The 23,104-nt window shown below is 41.2% G+C and overlaps 2 protein-coding genes and 1 long non-coding RNA gene across 3 annotated transcripts in view; 2 read left to right on the plus strand and 1 right to left on the minus strand.

Moving 5' to 3' along the window:
• LOC120021303 (small conductance calcium-activated potassium channel protein 2-like) overlaps window positions 1-4,550 on the plus strand; it is a 33,982-nt gene extending 29,432 nt beyond the window's left edge. The window contains exons 7-8 of the mRNA XM_038965003.1: window positions 966-1,035; window positions 4,275-4,550. Of these exons, the coding sequence (XP_038820931.1) occupies window positions 966-1,035; window positions 4,275-4,550 (346 nt within the window). The remainder of the gene's footprint in view (window positions 1-965; window positions 1,036-4,274) is intronic.
• Window positions 597-9,455, minus strand: LOC120021304. The gene is made up of 3 exons (XR_005472494.1): window positions 6,861-9,455; window positions 6,376-6,425; window positions 597-4,578 (listed from the first exon to the last, which is right to left on the minus strand). It is a non-coding gene; the product is annotated as an uncharacterized LOC120021304 (long non-coding RNA).
• On the plus strand, window positions 6,930-22,204 carry LOC120021302 (developmentally-regulated GTP-binding protein 1-like). The gene is made up of 9 exons (XM_038965002.1): window positions 6,930-7,150; window positions 19,698-19,821; window positions 19,963-20,138; window positions 20,273-20,342; window positions 20,464-20,633; window positions 20,812-20,942; window positions 21,151-21,318; window positions 21,453-21,575; window positions 21,859-22,204. Exons 1-9 carry the CDS (start codon window positions 7,112-7,114, stop codon window positions 21,956-21,958), a joined length of 1,101 nt encoding a protein of 366 aa, XP_038820930.1. The 5' UTR covers window positions 6,930-7,111; the 3' UTR covers window positions 21,959-22,204.
• The last annotated feature ends 900 nt before the right edge of the window (window positions 22,205-23,104 follow it).

Genomic DNA, 23,104 nt, shown 5'->3' on the forward strand with positions numbered 1-23,104 from the left:
GAGTACTGCACATTTGCTGTTTTCGACGTGCCAGTGAGTGTGGGTGAAAATCACTTGCTTAGTACCCTAATTAAACAGGAAATGTGAATTATTTAAGACAGCTGTATGGATTAAAGAAAGTTACTCATTTCACTCTGGCTCTTGAAGAGGGGTATTTTTTTTAACCAGTCTGCGTCACCAACACAGACAAGCATCATGCCAGCTGGATGAGTTTGCCACTATGTAACAATTCAGCACATCACTGTCAGTACTCAGTAACTAAGGTGATTTTACATAATATACCAGATGTATTTTCTCTTTTATCAATAACACACTCACACAGTCCAAAGATATAAAGCTCAGTAATATAATCTTATTTTTTTGGATCATTTAATTATATTTTACAATGCTGTATTTGTTTTTCAACTAATTTTAATTTAAAATTAATTAGTATCCCCTTTTATATAGAGTTTGGCTATCATGGCACTTCAGGTGGAATTGCTGATTGACAGTTTTGATTCTCAAAATAGAAAAACACTGTCACTTGAACTATCTGCAGCTTTTTTAGGGATTAAATAATTCACTAGAATGAAATGGAGAAACCTCAAAGTGTTTGGATTAAGCTTTTATTATTATAGTTTATATACACTGCTTTAATCCTATAATTCAGCAAAATCCCATTGCAAGCGATTTTATCTCCCTAGTTGAGCCCTTGTATGTTACTTTGTTGTAGAGATCAGGGGCTGAAGATTTACTGCAGTAGTAGACATTCTCCTCTCTGGCAGCTTCTATACTCTGGTCTTCACTTGCATGCAGCTCAACCAATCAAACTGTCTTAAACCAATTCCTGCATTTTCTACACACATCCTGTGCATGTCCTAGGAGTGAGTGCTCTCTATGTGTATTCCTTCTGTGTGCACACATCTGTTAAACCCATCTTTACCAAATAGATACATTTATTGGGTTCTGAATGGTCTTCTGTTCAGATTGAGAAGTGTTAAAATGGAGCAACGCAAGCTGAATGACCAAGCAAACTCACTAGTGGACCTTGCAAAGGTAAGCTGGACTGACAAACGTCACATATTCCAGTTTATTTTGGTTGTGAAGTTTGGTTGTGCATTTGGATTGATCTCTATCTAACCCACTTTTTGATTTGAAGGATTCCATTTGATACATGTGATATCAACGCATCGGGTCGATTAGTAACACCTTTTCATATAAACAAACAAAGTCTACAGGTGTCAAATAAACAGACTTTTTCATATGAATGTTAAGAAGAACCAGTTATGTACTGTCATTGGAAGAAAATACACAATATATTTCCACTTCTTGAACTGGGTGCAGGATAGCCTGGTCCCAGATCTGTTTGAGCTCTTGCCAACTCCATTGCTGTCATTGGCATGACAATGAGTGTTAACAAGGAGTTGGCATGATAGCATATTAAACAGACTGGCACTCAGGGTAGATGCAGGACTGTTGTTGGTGGAAACATACAGTATCTTGGTTTCAAAGATTATAAAAAGATATGCATATTATAAGGGGTGAAAAAGGAGAAAAAAATCACTATGCGAACCCTCCAATGTAAAATCCTTGAATTCAGTGCATGCCAAAATGATAGAGGAAAATTTAAAGATGCACATTTCTGCATGTCAAAACGATCTCCCAGGGGAACCCATTTCCCCCAGCATTTCCAACCCTGGTTGTTAGTGGAAACCTACAATATCTTGGTTTTAAAGATTATATAAAAGGTATGCATATTATTTTATGAGATCAGGATCCCCACCCTGATAGGTAAGTAAAACTGTAATTTATATGTCATCAGTTTGTCAAATACCTTAAGGTTCGGTTTTCCAGACTGAGATTAAGCCTAGTCCTGGATTAAAATGCATGGTCAAGGAGAATCTTGAAAGGGCTTTTTAGTCCAGGAGTTATCTTAATCTGTGTCTGGGAAACCGCCCCTTGATGGTAATTAACACATTGCTATGTTTCAGCAAATCTCTCTGTGGTGTTTATCTTGTGATGCACTAAACAGAAGTTGACAAACCTTAGGGAAAGACCTGTCACAGAGCCAGCCTGACGCAGCAAAAAAAAACATTAAGGGAAGGGAAACACGCTGTGAGTGTGATGTGATGATTCAGCCAGAAATATAGAAGGGAGAAAGAGAGTTAGAGGGCTTTGACATTAAAATATCCACCACGGTCAAATCAGTTTCATGACACCATGCCACGGAAGACATTAGCTAGTTAATATTACAGTCACCCATGGCTGTGAAACAAGTGGCTCACGGTGAGTTAGAAAGGTGGTTGACATTTGGGAAGATGACTCATACAGCTCATTCAGCCATCTTTAATCATTGTCATAAGTGGCTTTCGCCACCAGAGGGCAGCATAGCATTACAAATCACAGTACATGAGCTCCCTGTGGATCGATAGAGCTGTATAATGGAGCTTAAAATAACTTTGGCAGCTGCATAGCCTCTGCAAAGCTATGAAAAATCCCTCACATAGCAGTGGTAAAAAAAAAAAAAACTCTATTTGGGGCGTAACATAAAGCAGGCTATCATTTGAGTCAGAATATATTAATAGTATTAAGGAGTATCAAACTCCTTTTTCAGCATTTGTCCTCACCTTGAATAAGCCTTTTATTATTGAAAATGAAAATGCAGGATATTATTTTTCTTTATGATTTATTGTAATTTTCTACACTTATCTTTTTACTGAGTTTGGAGCCATTATAATTTCAGCTACTTGTGGTATTGGGTTTCAGTAACAGGGTTTTAGTACATCAAAGGCCTATGTATACCCACAGGTCATTTCCTGCATCCAGAGTCGGCTTAATCAGAGTCTGAAATCAGCCCACAATGCAGTCGTGTATGCTTACACAAGCGTTTTTGTGCCTTAACTGAATATACTTACAGTCCCAGTCTACTCTTGACAGAGTTCTGGTCTTATTTTATTAGTGCTGTGTTATAAAGATTTAATTAATTTGCAGTTGAATTTTTCATGATTAACTGAGGCAAACTCGAGTCAGTTCATCTATGTGTCTATCCAAAATTCACTTGTTACCTCCAGAAAATCTCGAATTTAGGCAGTTCTATATCATGTTGCATTTTGCTATTGCCTCAAGGTTCCATCCTTATTTTCATAAAGTTCCAAGATAAATTTAAAGCCTCTAACCATGTCAATTCTAAATTCCTTGATCATCTGTGGAAATTGCCTTTTAAAATATCATAGGAAGTGATGAGTGGCTCTGGTAGTGATGCAACGTAGTGAAACCCTATCTGCCCGCCCAAGTTGGAGCGCCAGGGTGGTGAAAAGCTGTCAGTGTTGTTTTGGCCTGAGGTGGATCGCTGTGATTCTAAACAAGCCACCCAGCCCATTATTCCTACCCCAAATGAGGAAAGGACAAGGTAAGTGATGGATGGATGGATGGATGGCATTGGCCACATGCTGGCAGCGATTGTTCTCATAGTGAACATTAGCTCAGTACACAGCAGCCCTCTCCCACTCTCCAGCCCCCTTGGAACTGGATCTCTCACTGTTTGATAACATGCCATGTGTCGAGAGGAAGAAGATCAACTTCCTGGTGCAGAAGTTAGTAAGTGTATACAGCAGAATTTCTCTGCAAATTATCAATTAATATTTTATTTGCTTATCTACAGCATCAGGTTTTGTTTGTTGTGATGGAGATCTGTGAAATTTGAATTGCCCGTATCCAGACACTTTTTATTATATTTATGTCTACATTGACTCAGCTGTGCGTTAACACTTTTTCAAGATGGTTGAAAAGAATAGCTGCAGACTGAGTTCAGTTCTGCCATGGAGGGCAGACTAATAATCTGAGAAAAAAGCAACATCTCCAGGGAACAGTTTAGTGTTGTAGTGGGAAACAGTGGCATGATTAGATACTTAGAATGATGCAACCGATAATCAAATTATTCACAAGCTGTTCCTTTTAAGAAGTATACATTTCATGCTGGTTCTTTTCAACTAAGGGGCAACTCATAACTTCCATTTCAGTCAAACTTCCACTTAGCCTTTTGACATCCATGACTAAATTAAAATGTGACTAAATTACGATTTGCCCCTCAAATGGCTCTGGACAGATTGCCATTGTAAATAAGAATTTGTTCTTATTTATTGACTTGCCTGTGTAAATAAAGGTTATTAAAATATACAAAATAAGGTAAATAAAACAAATAATTTTACAATTGCCTGCAACTTCTAGCCTAAAGCACCACATGCTCTGGAAGGGTCTTGCCCTCTTACTATGACCGAGTGTCTTTCCTCCTCCAGACTCAGAACATCATGTATGACCTGATCTCAGACCTGAACGAGAGAGGGGAGGACATGGAGAAGAGGATCGCCCTGCTGGAGACCAAGCTGGAGACTTTGCTGGGGAACCTGCAGGCCCTGCCAGGACTCATCAGCCAGGTCATCAGCCAGCAGCACAGGGACTTCCTGGAGGTGCAGCTTCAGCCGTACAACAAACACAGCCCTGAGCGATCGCAGTCTGTGTCCAGACGGAGGTCATCCTCCACTGCACCACCCACCTCCTCCGAGAGCAGCTAGAGTCCAAGGGGAACACCTACAGAGAAGACTTTTGCCATCATATGGCCAAATTGCATTTATTGTAAAGCCTTATGGTTTCAATAAGTATTATCCAAATTCTGATGACAGAATCCGAGCTATCGGGACAATGGGTTTTAAAGGGATGCTGTTTATTTTTTATTACCTCAAAAGATGTTATCCTTGCTCTGGTGACATGACCATAGAAAATTATGCTTTCCTCAGTAAAAACTATTAGGCCTATCGATGGGGGCGGTGATCAGAACTATACTCCATCTCTATGCAGAGGTAGCCAGTTTTAGGACAGTATGGTTACCGGCCGGGTGTGAAGATAATGCACTAAAATAGTGCTTCTTCTCACTGACTTTGTGCTTTTGCTGGCTTGATTCAGTTACCATGTTCCTTAAAGCAAGCTGAGAACTCATGGGACCTATCAATCAGCAGGCATAACAGTAATACTTTTTATTGAGGAAAAAGTTATTTTTCATGGACATGACTGAAATGAAGACAGAGGGCAGCACAAGAATGCACCCACATACTGTCACTCAGAGGTACCATATAGAGCTTGAAATATATCTTTTAGGTTAGAAACAGCATCAACTATGGAGTTTTTTCTTTTGCAGAGTGCCCCTGTAGAATGACTATTTTTGGGGCCACACTGCAAACAATTGAATCCTCGTATCAAAATGAATGCATCTAAATCTGTACTTGCACTTACTTTTTAATCATTGCACTTCAATGCTGACTGACGTATGATATAAATCTGTGTTGCTCATTAAAATAAGAAATGTAGATGTTTGGGCATGGACTTATGGTCAATTATCAATTAGTATTATTAGTGAAGAGGACTCAAGTCAAAGCCCTCATGCTATGTACCACAAAGGGACCTCAATTTAAAACTGATAGGCTACTGAAATTAATACTTTCAATTATCACAAACACAGGTTGCTATTTCCTCAACATATCTCAACCCTTGTCCTGGAAGCACTTAGTATTTATGATGGTTTTTGCCTCAGTTGAGCAACAATAGTTGGATGCAATGCAAACCAATAATTCACAAGAACTGGAGCCACTTTTAAAAGTAAATTCATATTTTTATATTTTCATGAGGATAAGCACACCTCCACACACCTCTTCCAGCATACGTCTTCAACACAAATAATGACAGAGAGATATGAACAGAATAAATGATGTAAAACATTCATTGGTTGAGGTGAAATCCAGCATATTTAACATATCTTCCATTAAACCTCCAGGACCAAGGTTAAGATATCATGTTGAAAATCCTGGGAATACACATTGTTAGTTCAAAAGGAATGTATAAAAGATGGTATAGCAACTTACTGTATTAGAGGGCTGGGCCTGGTCACTAAAATGTCAAAACCTAACTGCAAAAAAATTATCTCTGACACACATAATTGTGCAAATATTGTATGTGCTCAAGATTATAGAATTAGATTTCAACAAAGCTTTGTCCCTTTGTTTAAAACAGCAATAGCTTGGCCACTAGCCAGTCATAAAGGGAAAGGTAACATTCCACCAGTTCTACACATTTTGGCAATATGCACCCTCCCTCTGCAAGGTTTTCACAAGTTAGATGAGTGTGCCATATTCATCCGATGGGCATTTATCTAGTCAACTTCCTGCAATGACATTGTCCAACCAAACAAAAGCTCAATCCCATCTACAGTGTTGAATGTACTGTTGCTGGTTTTAGAGCTTTCAAACATTGGCAATCAATCCAGAAATTTTAGCAACATAGAAACTTTTGAGAGATTATGTACTGTATGCAAACAAAATATGAAACAATAAAAAAAAGCATATTTACCAGATGTGTGTGCATTACTAATACCTCCATTTGACTGGGGAGAGAGAGACCTGTTGCCACAAGAAAAAGGCAACCAGTGAAGAACAAACACCATTGTAAATACAACCTATATTTATGTTTATTTATTTTTCCTTTTGTACATTAACTATTTGCACATTACAACACTGTATATAAACAGATGACAGTTGAAATGTCTTTATTATTTTGGAACTTTTGTAAGTGTAATGTTTACTGTAAATTCGGTATTGTTTATTATCTATTTCACTTGCTTTGGCAATGTAAACATATGTTTCCCATGCCAATAAAGCCCCTTGAGTTGAAATTGAATTGAGAGAGAGCATGCAGTAGCCTTTTAATGTGATTAGTTATGCAGTGTCAGATACATTCGTTTGATTTGTGAAATCCAAGCCTGAAATGTGTTACATAATTTCTGAAAAGTGTATGTCATTGCTGTTACATGGAATATGTAAAGTCAGCAAACTTACATAAACCTGCAAACAACTTAATACCAGTAGGTAGCGCCAACGGCGTCGCCGTTTTTTGAGTTCTCGGTTTGCCATCGAGTTTCTTTGGTTGGCCGGCTGCCTCTTCCTCCTAGCGAGAGCCGCAGGTTGAACACATGAGTGTTAGCTTTTGCTAGTTTGCCATTGTATGCTTGCGTGATAAAAACGCAACAATTTAGCTATTACACGTGTTTAATCGTTATATGTGATATCATCTAAGGACCAGCTACAAGATGAGTTTACTCGCCAAAATAGCAGAAATTGAGGCCGAGGTAAGTTAGCCAACGGTAGGGAATGCTAACTGACGTTAGCTGTGATTCACGTTTTAGCTTGGCCACTTGACTAACGTTAAGGGAGCGAGGAACTATAGTTGGCTAAAGTTAACTTGGCTAATTGAGGATGTAACGTTACAATGGATCTCTTCCCCCCCAAATATTATATAACATAATATGATGGCAGACACCCGAGTCTGCGCATAGCTGGGTGTTATTTAGCTAAGAATTCTCAACTCTACGTTAGTCTATACTTTTAACGTAGTTGGCTACAGTAGTTAACTTTAGCTGGCTATGTGTTATTATTGGCAGGGTAACTAGTTGTCTGAAGATACCAACCTTACCTTTACGCCACAGATGGAACAGTGAGCCAGATGTTTCACCGGATGTATAAATCTGAAGCATTTGGTTGGCGTTTCCACTCACCACCAAATATGGTGATGAGAGGAAGTCCAGCTGTGGCCGGCAGTGGGAGAAGATGGATTTTGACCGAAATTCTGCTCATCGATGAAACATTTGATCTCAATACAGTTTCCTGTTCCCAAAACCGTTATGGACAAAGTTTTGTATACTTTACCCGTTGCCATAGTTTCAATTTTTGTTGTTTTGGACTGCAAGGGCAAATTGAGTTATTGCACGCACACGTGCACTTCAGAGGAGGCTCCCTAACTGAAATATGCAAATACATGGGTCATTCCATGTCATTTCAGCAAGCCATGACACCCACCATCTCAGATTGTTCTGAAATAGTTTCTGAAGTTAGAAACATAAGATTAGCGTTCGTGAAACGTAATTTTGTTAATTTCATTTGATCTCTGAGAAATTAAGAAAATTGATTTCACCCAAATTGGCCCTTTTAATTTATAGGATTCACATAATATTCCACAAATATAGTACCCAACATCCGATTAAATCCAAACTTATTCCTACCATTGAGTAAGACATGAGGAATCCAATAAAATGGTCAAAGGCCAGCTCCAGAACCCCCACCCGCCAATACTATCCCATCAACCAGTATACAGAATCGGTTTTCTATGTCTAACAACTGGTATGGAGCTGCGGCTTGGAGTATTGCTTCTTCGTCCTTTGTAATGTATTTCCTGTGAATCTGATTATCTTTTTCCCCCCCTGTTTAGATAAATTAGCCATTGAAGTCATTTTGCATTATTTACCATGAATTCATGTTAAAGTACCATGTTTTACCCACTAGATGCCGCTTTTCCTGCTACTGTCGCCACACCCTTCTATCAATTTTTATTGTCTTGTGTTTATTTAAGGGATCACAACATTTTCTTTGCAAGTTTGTGTAGAAAACTATTACCCTTTGCGCCTGATGAAAATAAATGTGGTGGTCAAGCCAGTCCTCTGAAGCAATTCAGTTTGTCCTTCTCTTTTCAACCTAATGCGTCAACCCAACTCTCCTTGAAAAGTCCAACAAATAGCAGCTCTCAGAGGGCTATCTGTATGGTGCAATTCTCATATGAAGACTTTTCCTACAAACCCAAAACTTTGATGGAGAAATGGGATGGTGACTAAAATCTTGTCACAACCCTAATAAAATAATACAATTATAAACCTTTGCATTGCAGTCATGTTGTTCAATACAATTATTAGAAAACATTTATATGTTTTGGTGACGTTTTTATAATTTTATTGGATTCCTCATGTCTTACTAATTGTTAGGAAGAATTATGGCCCAAATCAGATGCTGGGTACTATATTTATTTTAGATTATATGAAACCTATTATGGCAAATTTGAGCGCAATCAATTAGCTTAATATTCAAACAAAATAATGTTTCAGGAATGCTAATCTTATCGGAGACAGTGTGTGTCAACCCTATTTTATTTAAATGTTTTTTAATTGGAATGACTCACTCGCTAGCTTGCGCTTGGCTCTGCCCACCTTGGTTGTTCTGGAAATGACATGCAGTGGTCTATCTTTGGTTAGTTATAAAAAATCTTTGGTTACTTGTTTACACTGACCTGTGTCATGTAAAAATCTTCCCAGCCTGAAATTGTTCCCAATCGTTCTGATTGTGACGTTTTGTTGTAAAAATGTTCAGCGTGAAATAATTTCACACACGTCTGTGTGGATGGCTGAGCTCGTGCAGATGTTTCTCTCTGATTTAGCTAGCTAACTAGCATAACTAGCTGTGAACTGGTCAAGATGGCTTGTTCTCAGAGGTGTGCAGTTTTAACTTGTATGTATAGCTAACTAACAAACAAGCACTGTCAATCGAAACCGTAGCTCCCAAGTCTTTGCAATCTCAAAAACAAATCTCCTCACATCAACCCTCAGCACTTTGACGCGCAAGTCTGGGTATTTATATGCTGACCTCACGCTTCACAAGCTTCTGATTGGTCAGAGTCAATACTCCTGGCCACCATTGATTGGCAGATGTGTGAAGCAAATGCGCGTGCCCACAGAACAGTTTTTCAATGTCGAGGGACGATTTGAGAGAAACAAGCTTAGCCATCCACATAAAGAGATGCGTGTGCAATTATCGAAGGGGAACATTTTCACGCTGGGAGAAATTTTACAGCATGACGTCACAATCAGAACGATTGAGAACTATTTCATGCTGGGAAGATTTTTTACATGACAACCTGCACTGGGTTCAGAACGCAATCATGGTTACATTATTTGTGTCGTCAAGATATGGGTTGGAAAATGTACCTCAATGCAGGGATAGGACATGCCACTGTACTGCAAATTTCACCTTCCAATCTATTCAAAGTTTATTGGTCATGTACACAGATTTGAAGATGTTGCAGGTGCAGCAAAATGCTTGTGTTTCTAGCTCCAACAGTGCAGTGATACACACATAATCCAAGAATGAGCAATGTCAGAGTCCGGAACATAAATAGATATACACTGAGTGTACAAAACATTAGCAACACCCCTTTTGCCCTCAGAACAGCCTCAATTCGTGAGGACATGGACACTACAAGGTGTCAAAAGCGTTCCACAGGGATACGGGCCCATGTTGACTCCAATGCTTCCCATGGTTGTGTCAAGTTGGCTGGATGTACTTTGGGTGGTGGACCATTCTTGATACACACAGGAAACTGTTGACCGTAAAAACCCAGCAGCGTTGCAGTTCTTGATACACTCAAACCGGTGTGCCTGACACCTACTACCATACCCCGTTCAAAGGCACTTAAATATTTTGTCTTACCCATTACCCTCTGAATGGCACACATACACAATCCTTGTCTCAATGCTTGAAAATCCTTCTTTAACCTGTCTCCTCCCCTTCATCTGCACTGATTGAAGTGGATTTCACAGGTGACATCAATAAGGGATCATAGCTTTCTCCTGGTCAGTCTGTCATGGAAATAAAGGTGTTTGAAATGTTTTGTATACCGGCCAGTTTATTACGTACACCACCCCATTGTGGAACGGCAGGTAGCCTAGTGGTTAGAGCATTGGACTAGTAACCGAAAGGTTGCAAGATCGAATCCCTGAGCTGACAAAAAAAATCTGTCGTTCTGCCCCTGAACAAGGCAGTTAACCCACTGTTCCTAGGCCGTCATTGAAAATAAGAATTTGTCCTTAACTGACTTGCCTAGTTAAATAAAGGTAAAAAATATATATATATAAAAATCACGAAAATGGATCATAACTACAGACAGTGAGTCACGTGGCTTGTTATGTGAAGCAGGCAGACTGGCATCGAGGCATTCAGTTACTGTTCGATTGAATGTTAGAATGAGCAAAACGAGTGACCTAAGCGACTTTGAATGTGGTATGATCGTCAGTGCCAAGCTCGCCAGATCCAGGATCTCAGAGAGGTCGAAGGAGAATGGTAAAAATCATGCAAACTAACAGGCGGGCCACAAACAGACAAGTAACAGCTCAGTACAACAGTGGTGTACAGAACAGCATCTTGGAACGCATAACTCGTCGATCCTTGTCACGGATGGGCTATTGCAGCAGATGACCACACCGGGTTCCACTCCTATCAGCTAAAAACAAAAATGAGCGGCTCCAGTGGGCACGTGATCACCAACACTGGACAATTGAGGAGTGGAAAAACATTGCCTGGAACATGACAGTAAGTTTTGTTTACTTGAGTGGCCTGCACAGTCCCCAGACCTCAACCCAATAGAGCATCTTTGAGATGAGATGGAACCGGCTGATCGCAGCATGAGTGTACCACCGTCCAATCTGCAGCAACTGCATGATGCCATTGCGTCAGCATGGACCAACATCCCTGTGGAACGTTTCTGACACCTTGTGGAATACCCCAAATAATTCAGGCTGTTCTGGAGGCAAGGGAGGCAAGTATGTATATATAAAAAATGGTGTATGGACAGTATATGAATAGAAAAGGCATGTTTTTTGGCTCCCGAGTGGCGCAGCGGTCTAAGGCACTGCATCCCAGTGCTGGAGGTGTCACTACAGACCCTGGTTCAACTCCAGGCTGTATCACAACCGGCCGTGATTGGGATTCCCATAGGGCGGCGTCCGGGTTAGGGTTTGGCCGGGGTAGGCCATCATTGCAAATAATAATTTGTTCTTAACTAGTTAAATAAAGGTTAAATAAAAAATCTAATGTACAGCAGTAGTTATATAGGATGAGCCATGACTAGAATACAGTATATACATATAAAGTGGGTAAACAGTATGTAAACATTATTAAAGTCACCAGTGTTCAATGACTATGTACATAGGGCAGTTTCTAAGGTGTAGGGTAGAGTACCTAGTGGTATCTGGCTACTAACAGTGATTAAGGTTCAGGGCAGGGTACTGGGCGGATGCCGGCTAATGGTGACTGTTTAACAGTCTGATGGCCTAGAGATAGAAGATGTTTATCAGTCTCTCTGTCCCATTCTCCGCCTTCTAGATGGTAGCGGGGTGAACAGGCCGTGGCTCGGGTGGCTGAGGTCTTGGATGATCTTCTTGTTCTTCCTGTGACACCGGGTTGTGTAGATGTTCTGGGGGGCAGGCAGTGTGCCCCCAGTGATGCGATGGACTGATTGCACCACTCTTTGGAGAGCCCTGTGGTTGTGTAAGGTTCTGTATTTATTTTCTTAGTCAACCTTGTGTTCTGTTTCGTTGTGTTCTTGAACGTAGCCCTGTCTTTCATTTTTGTTCATTGATTTCACCTGTGTTAGTTACTTACCTGGTCTCATCAGCTCCTTATTTAGTTCAGTTCATTCTGTTTATGCCTTTGTGAGGTATTGTTCATTTTGACTCTCCTAAGTCTTTTCCTAGCTCGTTTGTGAGAACCAGTTATAGCCTTCAGTCCTAGTTTTGATTAACCTGCCTGTTTGCCTACCTGTATATGACCATTGCCTGCCTGTGACCACGATTCCTGCCTTCTGCGAAGGTGAAATAAACACCTGCCGCACTCTGCGTGTGAATCTACACCTTTTTCTCCCTGAGTATTCATTACAATTTGCCTCATGCAGCACGACACATCTCCTTCACATAGAGCTGATCAGGCTGTTGATTGTGGCCTGTGGAATGTTGTCCCACTCAACTTCAATGGCTGTGCGAAGTTTGTGGATATTGGCCGGAACTGGAACACGGTGTTGTTTACGTTGATCCAGAGCATCCCAAACATGCTCAATGCGTGACATGTCTGGTAAGTATGCGGGCCATGGAAGAACTGGGACATTTTTAGATTCCAGGAATTGTGTACAGATCCTTGCAAAATGGGGCCGTGCATTTTTTTTAACCTTTATTTAACTAGGCAAGTCAGTTAAGAACAAATTCTTATTTTCAATGACGGCCTAGGAACAGTGCCTTGTTCAGGGGCAGAACGACAGATTTGTACCTTGTCAGCTCGGGGATTCAAACTTGCAACCTTTCGGTTACTAGCCCAACGCTCTAACCACTAGGCTACACTGCCACCCAGCATTATCATGCTGAAACATGAGGTGATGGCGGTGGATGAATGGCACGACAATAGACCTCAGGATCTCGTCACACTATCTCAGTGCTGCATTCAAATTGCCATCGATAAAATGCAATTGTGTTTGTTGTCTGTAGCCTATGCTTGCCCATACCATAACCCCACTGCAACCATGGGGCACTCTGTTCACAACGTTGACATTAGCAAACCGCTCGTCCACACACGACACCATCTGCCCGGTACAGTTGAAACTGGGATTCATCTGTGAAGAGCACACTTCTCCAGCGTGCCAGTGGCCATAGGAGGTGAGCATTTGCACACTGAAGTTGGTTACGATGCTGAACTGCAGTCAGGTCAAGAACATGGTGAGGACTACGAGCACGCAGATGAGCTTCCCTGAGACGGTTTCTAACAGCTTGTGCAGAAATTCTTTGATTGTGCAAACCCATAGTTTCATAAGCTGTCCAGGTGGCTGGTCTCAGACAATCCAGCAGGTGAAACAGCCGGATGTTGACGTCCTGGGCTGGCGTAGTTCCACGTGGTCTGCGGTTGTCCAGTTGGACGTACTAACGAGTTCTCTAAAATTACGTTGGAGGTGGCTTATAGTAAAGACATGAACATTACATTCTCTGGCAATAGCTCTGGTGGACATTCCTGCAGTCATTATGCCAATTGCATGCTCCCTCAACTTAAGACATCTGTGGTGTTGTGTGACACAACTTCACATTTTAGAGTGGGCTATTTAATCAGCTTCTTGATATGCCATACAGGTGGATGGTTTATCATGGCAAAGGAGAAATGCTCACTAACAGGGATGTAAACAAATTTGTGCACAAAACTTGAGAGAAATAAGCTTTTTCTGCGTATGGAACATTTCTGGGGTCTTTTATTTCAGCTCATGAAACATGGGACAAACACTTTAAATGTTGCCATTATATTTTAGTTCAGTATAATTTGGCAATAAATCTCATGAATGCAACTATTTATCAGATAAACAAAGAAAATGGTTAAACACTTCATTGTGAGGCTAAATATAAGGGCTGGAGAATGCATCTAAGTTAAAGTCAGATAAATGAAAAGCCGATATTTTTAGGGGGTCTCGGGACTGAGGGTTAACCAGAGATCAAATTTTTTCAAATACTGTAAAACTATTTGGTGGAATGTGCATTGTGGGTGCCCGAACTGGCAAGTGAAATTTTGTCCCGGAAAACAATAACATTTTGTCTTGAAGACTACATATATTATTTGTACCTGTGCATTTGCGGGGCACAACAACAAAGAAACTAAGCCAAACATCTCAGTTCTTCTCCCTAAATTCCCTTTCCCTTATACTTGGTTAGTCTTTAACTCCCCTAAACATAGCCATGTTCCACACGGAAAATATGCAATAACATTTGTTTGATAAAGACAGCGTGTTTCCATCAGAATCATTAAGCCTAGGCCTACTCACCAAACAGATGTAGTGGCCGTAACTCATCACCTTGCAAGTGTTCAATGTGGAATTGTTCATCCATTTAGAAAATTCAAAAGAACAGGCAGAATAAACTACATTGAACGTCTGTATGGCGAAAAGAAGACAGATTTTGTTTTGTAATCCTGAAAAATGTGTCTTTGTCAAATTGAGCCCTGTTTCAAATGATCACTTTTTTAAATAACTTATTTTCGCCAGATGCGCATCACTTCGCAGTGGCAACTCTTTTAATTTGGAAAAATATTCTGTTATATTTTATTCTGTTATATTACATATTTGTTTACTATAAAATAGGTGTCTTGACTGTAAGGGTTCTGGAAATAAGAGCGTCTTGTCTGCTAAATTAAATAAGCAAGGCTATGCCATTACCCAAGCAAATCAGATCAAATTGTATTGGTCGCAAACATATTTTGCAGATGTTATTGCGGTTGTAGCGAAATGCTTGTGTTCCTTGCTCCAACAGTGCAGTAATAGCTAACAATACACAGCAATACACATGAATCTAAAAAGTAAAAGAATGGAATTAAGAAAAATAAATTTTAGGACGAAAGTGCCACTGCTTAGGTTCCTGCCTTTTTGAAGATTGTGTTACACGATTATAAAATAATGTGGTTTCAATAAATTGGCTCAAACGATTTAAGAAGGAAAGAAATACCACAAATTAACTTTTAACAAGGCACACCTGTTAATTGAAATGCATTCCAGGTGACTACTTCATGAAGCTGGATGAAAGAATGCCAAGAGTGTGCAAAGCTGTCATCAAGGCAAAGGGTGGCTATTTGAAGAATCTCAAATATTAAATATGTTTTGATTTGTTTAACACTTTTTTGATTACTACATGATTCCACGTGTTATTTCATAGTTTTGATGTCTTAACTATTATTCTACAATGTAGAAAATAGTAAAAATAAAGAAAAACCCTGGAATGAGTAGGTGTGTACAAACTTCTGACTGGTACTGTATATGTATGTGTATATATATATACAGCTGAAGTCGGAAGTTTACATACACTTAGGTTGGAGTCATTAAAACTCGTTTTTCAACCACTCCACAACTTTCTTGTTAACATACTATGGTTTTGGCAAGTCGGTTAGGACATCTACTTTGTGCATGACACAAGTCATTTTTCCAACAGTTGTTTACAGACAGATTATTTCACTTATAATTCACTGTATCACAATTCCAGTGGGTCAGAAGTTTACATACACTAAGTTGACTGTGCCTTTTAAACAGCTTGGAAAATTCCAGAAAATTATGTCATGGCTTTAGAAGCTTCTGATAGGCTAATTGACATCATTTGAGTCAATTGGAGGTGTACCTGTGGATGTATTTCAAGGCCTACCTTCAAACTCAGTGCCTCTTTGCTTGACATTATGGGAAAATCAAAAGAAATCTGCCTAGACCTCCACAAGTCTGGTTCATCCTTGGGAGCAATTTCCATACGCCTGAAGGGACCACGTTCATCTGTACAAACAATAGTACGCAAGTATAAACACCGTGGGACCACGCAGCCGTCATACCGCTCAGGAAGGAGACACGTTCTGTCTCCTAGAGATGAACGTACTTTGGTGCGAAAAGTGCAAATAAATCCCAGAACAACAGCAAAGGACCTTGTGAAGATGCTGAAGGAAACAGGTACAAAAGTATCTATATCACCAGTTAAACAAGTCCTATATCGACATAACCTGAAAGGCCGCTCAGCAAGGAAGAAGCCACTGCTCCAAAACCGCTATAAAAAAAGCCAGACTACGTTTTTTTGTAGAAATGTCCTCTGGTCTGATGAAACAAAAATATAACTTTTTGGCCATAATGACCATCGTTATGTTTGGAGGAAAAAGAGGGAGGCTTGCAAGCCAAAGAATACCATCCCAACTGTGAAGCATGGGGGTGGCAGCATCATGTTGTGGGGGTGCTTTGCTGAAGAAGGAACTGTTGCACTTCACAAAATAGATGGCATCATGAGGATGGAAAATTATGTGGATATATTGAAACAACATCTCAAGACATCAGTCGGGAAGTTAAAGCTTGGTCGCAAATGGGTCTTCCAAATGGACAATGACCCCAAGCATACTTCCAAAGTTGTGGCAAAATGGCTTAAGGACAACAAAGTCAAGGTATTGGAGTGGCCATCACAAAGCCCTGACCTCAATCCGATACAAAATTTGTGGGCAGAACTGAAAAAGCGTGTGCGAGCAAGGAGGCCTACAAACCTGACTCAGTTACACCAGCTCTGTCAGGAGGAAGGGGCCAAAATTCACCCAACTTATTGTGGGAAGCTTGTGGAAGGCTACCTGAAATGCTTGACCCAAGTTAAACAATGTAAAGGCAATGCTACCAAATACTAATTGAGTGTATGTAAACTTCTGACCCACTGGGAATGTGATGAAAGAAATAAAAGCTGAAATAAAATCACTCTAGTATTATTCTGACATTTCACATTCTTAAAATAAAGTGGTGATCCTAACTGACCTAAGACAGGTCATTTTTACTAGGATTAAATGTCAGGAATTGTGAAAAACGTACTTTAAATGTGTTTGGCTAAGGTGTATGTAAACTTCCGACTTCAACTGTATATATACTACCGTTAAGGTATCCCGGAGTCGCCTCTTCCCTTTTGACATTGAGACTGGTGTTTTGCTGGTACTATTTAATGAAGCTGCCAGTTGAGGACTTGTGAGGCATCTGTTTCTCAAAATAGACACTCTAATGTTCTTGTCCTCTTGCCCAGTTGTGCACCGGGACCTCCCACTCCTCTTTCTATTCTGGTCATTTTGGGCCTGTAATCGAACCCACAAATGCTGATGCACCAGATACTCAACTAGTCTAAAGAAGGCCAGTTTTATTGCTTCTTTAATCAGAACAACATTTTTCAGCTGTGCTACCATAATTGCAAAAGGGTTTTCTAATGATCAATTAGCCTTTTAAAATTATAAACTTGGATTAGCTAACACAACGTGCCATTGGAACACAGGAGTGATGGTTGCTGATAATGGGCCTCTGTACGCCTATGTAGATATTCCATTAAAAAAATCAGCCGTTTCCAGCTACAATAGTCATTTACAACATTAACAATGTCTACACTGTATTTCTGATACATTTGATGTTATTTTAATGGACAAAAAATGTATTTACTTTTCTTTCAAAAACAAGGACATTTCAAAGTGACCCCAAACTTTTGAATGGTTGTGTGTTTGTGTGTGTATGTGTGTGTATATATATATATATATATATATATGTATATATATATATATATATATATATATATATATATATATATATACACTGCTCAAAAAAATAAAGGGAACACTTAAACAACACAATGTAACTCCAAGTCAATCACACTTCTGTGAAATCAAACTGTCCACTTAGGAAGCAACACTGATTGACAATAAATTTCACATGCTGTTGTGCAAATGGAATAGACAAAAGGTGGAAATTATAGGCAATTAGCAAGACACCCCCAATAAAGGAGTGGTTCTGCAGGTGGTGACCACAGACCACTTCTCAGTTCCTATGCTTCCTGGCTGATGTTTTGGTCACTTTTGAATGCTGGTGGTGCTTTCACTCTAGTGGTAGCATGAGACGGAGTCTACAACCCACACAAGTGGCTCAGGTAGTGCAGCTCATCCAGGATGGCACATCAATGCGAGCTGTGGCAAGAAGGTTTGCTGTGTCTGTCAGCGTAGTGTCCAGAGCATGGAGGCGCTACCAGGAGACAGGCCAGTACATCAGGAGACGTGGAGGAGGCCGTAGGAGGGCAACAACCCAGCAGCAGGACCGCTACCTCCGCCTTTGTGCAAGGAGGAGCAGGTGGAGCACTGCCAGAGCCCTGCAAAATTACCTCCAGCAGGCCACAAATGTGCATGTGTCTGCTCAAACGGTCAGAAACAGACTCCATGAGGGTGGTATGAGGGCCCGACATCCACAGGTGGGGGTTGTGCTTACAGCCCAACATCGTGCAGGACGTTTGGCATTTGCCAGAGAACACCAAGATTGGCAAATTCGCCACTGGCGCCCTGTGCTCTTCACAGATGAAAGCAGGTTCACACAGAGCACGTGACAGAGTCTGGAGACGCCGTGGAGAACGTTCTGCTGCCTGCAACATCCTCCAGCATGACCGATTTGGCGGTGGGTCAGTCATGGTGTGGGGTGGCATTTCTTTGTGGGGCCGCACAGCCCTCCATGGGCTCGCCAGAGGTAGCCTGACTGCCATTAGGTACCGAGATGAGATCCTCAGACCCCTTGTGAGACCATATGCTGGTGCGGTTGGCCCTGGGTTCCTCCTAATGCAAGACAATGCTAGACCTCATGTGGCTGGAGTGTGTCAGCAGTTCCTGCAAGAGGAAGGCGTTGATGCTATGGACTGGCCCGCCCGTTCCCCAGACCTGAATCCAATTGAGCACATCTGGGACATCATGTCTCGCTCCATCCACCAACGCCACGTTGCACCACAGACTGTCCAGGAGTTGGCGAATGCTTTAGTCCAGGTCTGGGAGGAGATCCCTCAGGAGACCATCCGCCACCTCATCAGGAGCATGCCCAGGCGTTGTAGGGAGGTCATACAGGCACGTGGAGGCCACACACACTACTGAGCCTCATTTTGACTTGTTTTAAGGACATTACATCAAAGTTGGATCAGCCTGTAGTGTGGTTTTCCACTTTAATTTTGAGTGTGACTCCAAATCCAGACCTCCATGGGTTGATAAATTTGATTTCCATTGATAATTTTTGTGTGATTTTGTTGTCAACACATTCAACTATGTAAAGAAAAAAGTATTTAATAAGAATAGTTCATTCATTCAGATCTAGGATGTGTTATTTTAGTGTTCCCTTTATTTTTTTGAGCAGTGTATATATGGTAGTATTTAAATCTTCTAAATGGAGCATTGTGGATAAAGGTAAAATTTGCACTACAGTGGCATATCCCATCCCTGCATTGAGGTACGTTTTTCGACCCATGTATGGCGCCGGCTCCACGGTGTCTTAATGCAACCATGATTACGTTCCTACCTCAGTGCAGCTCAGTATAAACAAGTGTAATGGTAGTGTTGGTGTCATGATGACAATATGTTTTCTTTATTAGTGATCAGTCGATATCCAGCCATCACACAACTTGGCTCTGAACAAGTAGGCCGAGCTAATATTCTAGTTCCGATTGTTGTATTGTGTAGAATATGAATGGTTTAAAGCATCCTCTCTGTGTTGGGTAGATGGCTCGGACTCAGAAGAACAAAGCCACATCTAACCACTTGGGGCTGCTCAAAGCTCGCCTGGCCAAGATGAGGAGAGAACTTATCACACCAAAGGGAGGCAGTGGAGGAGGCACAGGGGAAGGTGAGTCCTGACTCCTGATCATCGTTCACTTTTAGAATGTGTCCCTTTGCTACACAACAGTGCAGTGGAGATGTAGCAAGTTGAGATTTACAAGCTCATGTCACATTGTAATGAATACTAATGTGTCACTCTGTTGTATAGGCTTTGATGTGGCAAAAACAGGTGATGCCCGTATCGGGTTTGTAGGCTTCCCCTCAGTAGGCAAGTCTACTTTACTAAGTAACCTGGCAGGGGTGTACTCAGAGGTGGCGGCCTATGAGTTCACCACCCTCACCACAGTACCAGGAGTGATCCGCTACAAGGGTGCCAAAATACAGGTACTTTACATGCCTCTTATACCTTTCACACGGCACCTTAAGGCCAACAGAGGCCAATCTGTAACAATTGTTTTTATTTTTCTATTTAAGATGTTTTAGTATTAGGATGCGTATTCTACTTTTGTGTCTCCAAGCTCCTGGATCTTCCAGGTATCATCGAGGGGGCCAAAGATGGCAAGGGCAGAGGACGACAGGTCATCGCAGGTGATAACCATCAGTGAAGCATCAGAACCATACACAAACTACATGTGATAGTTTAGAGCACACACGTGCCACACTCACATACCTTGAAGGTAGTTTGTAACTGTGGTCTTTCTCTTCCCAGTGGCTCGAACCTGCAACCTGATCCTCATAGTGTTGGATGTTCTGAAGCCTCTGGGCCACAAGAAGCTGATTGAACACGAGCTGGAGGGCTTCGGAATCCGCCTCAACAAGCAGCCGCCCAACATCGGCTTCAAGAAGAAGGACAAAGGAGGCATCAACTTCACCGTCACAGTACGTGTGTTTAACACAAAGGTTTCACGTCCAGCTCAATCTGTACCCATTTCTCTCTGTGTCTGTCTCTTTTTAGAGCTGTCTGTCTATCTATGGAGGTTGATTGATAATTTGTCTCTCCCTTTCAATTTCTATGGGCTTACTCTGGTGTTCTTCCTGTCTCTCTCCTTCTCTCCAGTGTCCACAGAATGAGCTGGACGGTGACGCAGTGAAGAGCATCCTGGCCGAGTACAAGATCCACAACGCTGACATCACCCTGCGCAGCGACTCCACTGCCGATGACCTCATCGACGTGGTGGAGGGAAACCGGTAAGCAGCTGAGCACTTCTACAAACTCAGGGATGTAATCTTCCTGATTAAGCAGGAATTCCTGTTTTTCTGACATAATCCTCCATTCATCTAGAATTGGGTTTGACCTATACCCCTTAGCCAAAAATACTTCTATACCCCATTCCAAAGTATGGTCAACGTTCCCCTACAGACCTGCTGACATACATGCTCTGTTTAATCCCACCAGAGTGTACATCCCCTGCATTTATGTGCTCAACAAAATCGACCAGATCTCCATTGAAGAGCTGGACATCATCTACAAGGTACCCCACTGCGTGCCCATCTCTGCCCATTCCCGCTGGAACTTTGATGACCTACTGGAGAAGATGTGGGACTACCTGCACCTAGTGCGCATGTAAGGAGGCACTCTCTCAACCTAACAGCCCCTAGAAGAGACATATAGGGTTATTGGAATCCATATTACACTGCTTGGATAAATGTGTGGTTTGTGTCTAAATTAATAAATTATTTGAATGTGTTGTCCCCCAGATACACCAAACCCAAAGGCCAGCTTCCTGACTACACATCTCCAGTCGTTCTACCTACTGAACATACTGCAGTGGAGGACTTCTGTCTGAAGATTCATAAAAGCCTCCTCAAAGAATTAAAATAGTGAGTACTATACTATTAGCTAATGGCTTTTGTGCTTCTTGTTGATGTTTTGGAAAAGACTGAGGTATACCCACCCCAGTATTTAACCGATTAAAGCAACAATCTGTAAGAAATAATGCACTTAAAATAAAATAAAATTCACCAAATGCACTTAGCTGCCACTAGGTGTCCAATGTTAACGGTTGAATTACCCTACAAGGGAGAGCACAGCACGCAGACACATATGACACAATGTTGCACCTGCCTGGCATTTTTCTAACACTCAGTCTTCCTGTCCTTTCAGTGCTCTGGTGTGGGGTGCTTCAGTGAAACACAACCCCCAGAAGGTGGGAAAAGACCATGTCATGGAAGATGAGGATGTAATCCAGCTGGTGAAAAAGTAAAAGTCTCCTGACTCTGCATCACAGGAAATAGTCTGCTGCTCATGAAACCCCCCCTCAAGCATATCCACGAGAACATCTGTCTTCGTTGTTCTCAATTTTATGTTGGAGTTTTCAAACTGAAAATAAAAATTAGATGAATGTCAATGTTACATTTACCTCCCTCATTTACGCTCGTATGTGATTCATAACATCCATCGAAGAGGTATGAGCCTTGAATCAAAAATAATATCAAATAAACACCATAAAAATGACTGACTTTTTTATATGAAGTCATCGTCTTTTATTTTAGATCATTATAAAGGTCATTGGGTTTATGCCTGGAAAGATGCAATGTTATTAATGTTGAACAACACTGACTTAACATAACTTCATAACATTCATATTTCCCTTCATTTGAAATACATCCAAATCCTGTCCAAGTGACATGGGTGTGTCCTGCTCCATCTGTCTATACTTTCACTGGTGAGACAGTTCTTATGAAATACATCCTAAAGTGGGTGTATTCTAGCTCCATCTCTTCTGGAAGTCAAGCCATACCCCTTACCCAGACACCGTCTCACGGTGTCCAATACAACGGCTTTATTTGAAAGTCCTGTTGGCCACTGATTTATATAACATTGATGATACAGTCAGTCAGGCTGGCATCCAACCCTTTCTCTCCAGCACGGACAGTCTCTAAGGTTAATCAGTTCATTCACTCAGACGCAGTCTGGGGACATTCTACCCCAGCTGTTCAGAAACACAGATAACCCACAGTAGTGAATAGCGTTTCATCAGATCTTGAAGCACTTTGGTGTGTATGGATTATGTCATGCCGATGTGTAGCAACCCAGCTGTATGAGATGGATCAGCCATTTTGTGTCAGAAGTCGCCACGTTAGCATTTGGGGGGAGGGGGGGCGGAGGGGGTTAGATGGATAGCATGATAGGGTCAGGTGGGAAATTTGCTCAGGACACTCAATAAAGTGTTGCCATGTGTTAATGATCACAGAACATTTCACAGGACAGAACACATCTGATCAAATTTGATTTCAAAATAGCTTTTTATAACCTAATTTAGGCTACATGTCACGTTCTAGCCTTTTATCTGAACCTATAAGCATACGATATCTGTCTATGATGTAGGGTGGTATGGGCATGGTATAGC

The sequence above is a fragment of the Salvelinus namaycush genome, chromosome 26 (genome assembly GCF_016432855.1).
Source record: "Salvelinus namaycush isolate Seneca chromosome 26, SaNama_1.0, whole genome shotgun sequence".
Classification (NCBI taxonomy): domain Eukaryota; kingdom Metazoa; phylum Chordata; class Actinopteri; order Salmoniformes; family Salmonidae; genus Salvelinus; species Salvelinus namaycush.

Bases quoted from the DNA above. Each gene is read 5' to 3' on its own strand.
- LOC120021302 (XM_038965002.1), top strand. From the start codon at position 7,112: ATGAGTTTACTCGCCAAAATAGCAGAAATTGAGGCCGAG. The intron at 7,151-19,697 runs GTAAGTTAGCCA...TGTGTTGGGTAG, and splicing joins TAGCAGAAATTGAGGCCGAG to ATGGCTCGGACTCAGAAGAA. The intron at 21,576-21,858 runs GTGAGTACTATA...CTGTCCTTTCAG, and splicing joins CTCCTCAAAGAATTAAAATA to TGCTCTGGTGTGGGGTGCTT.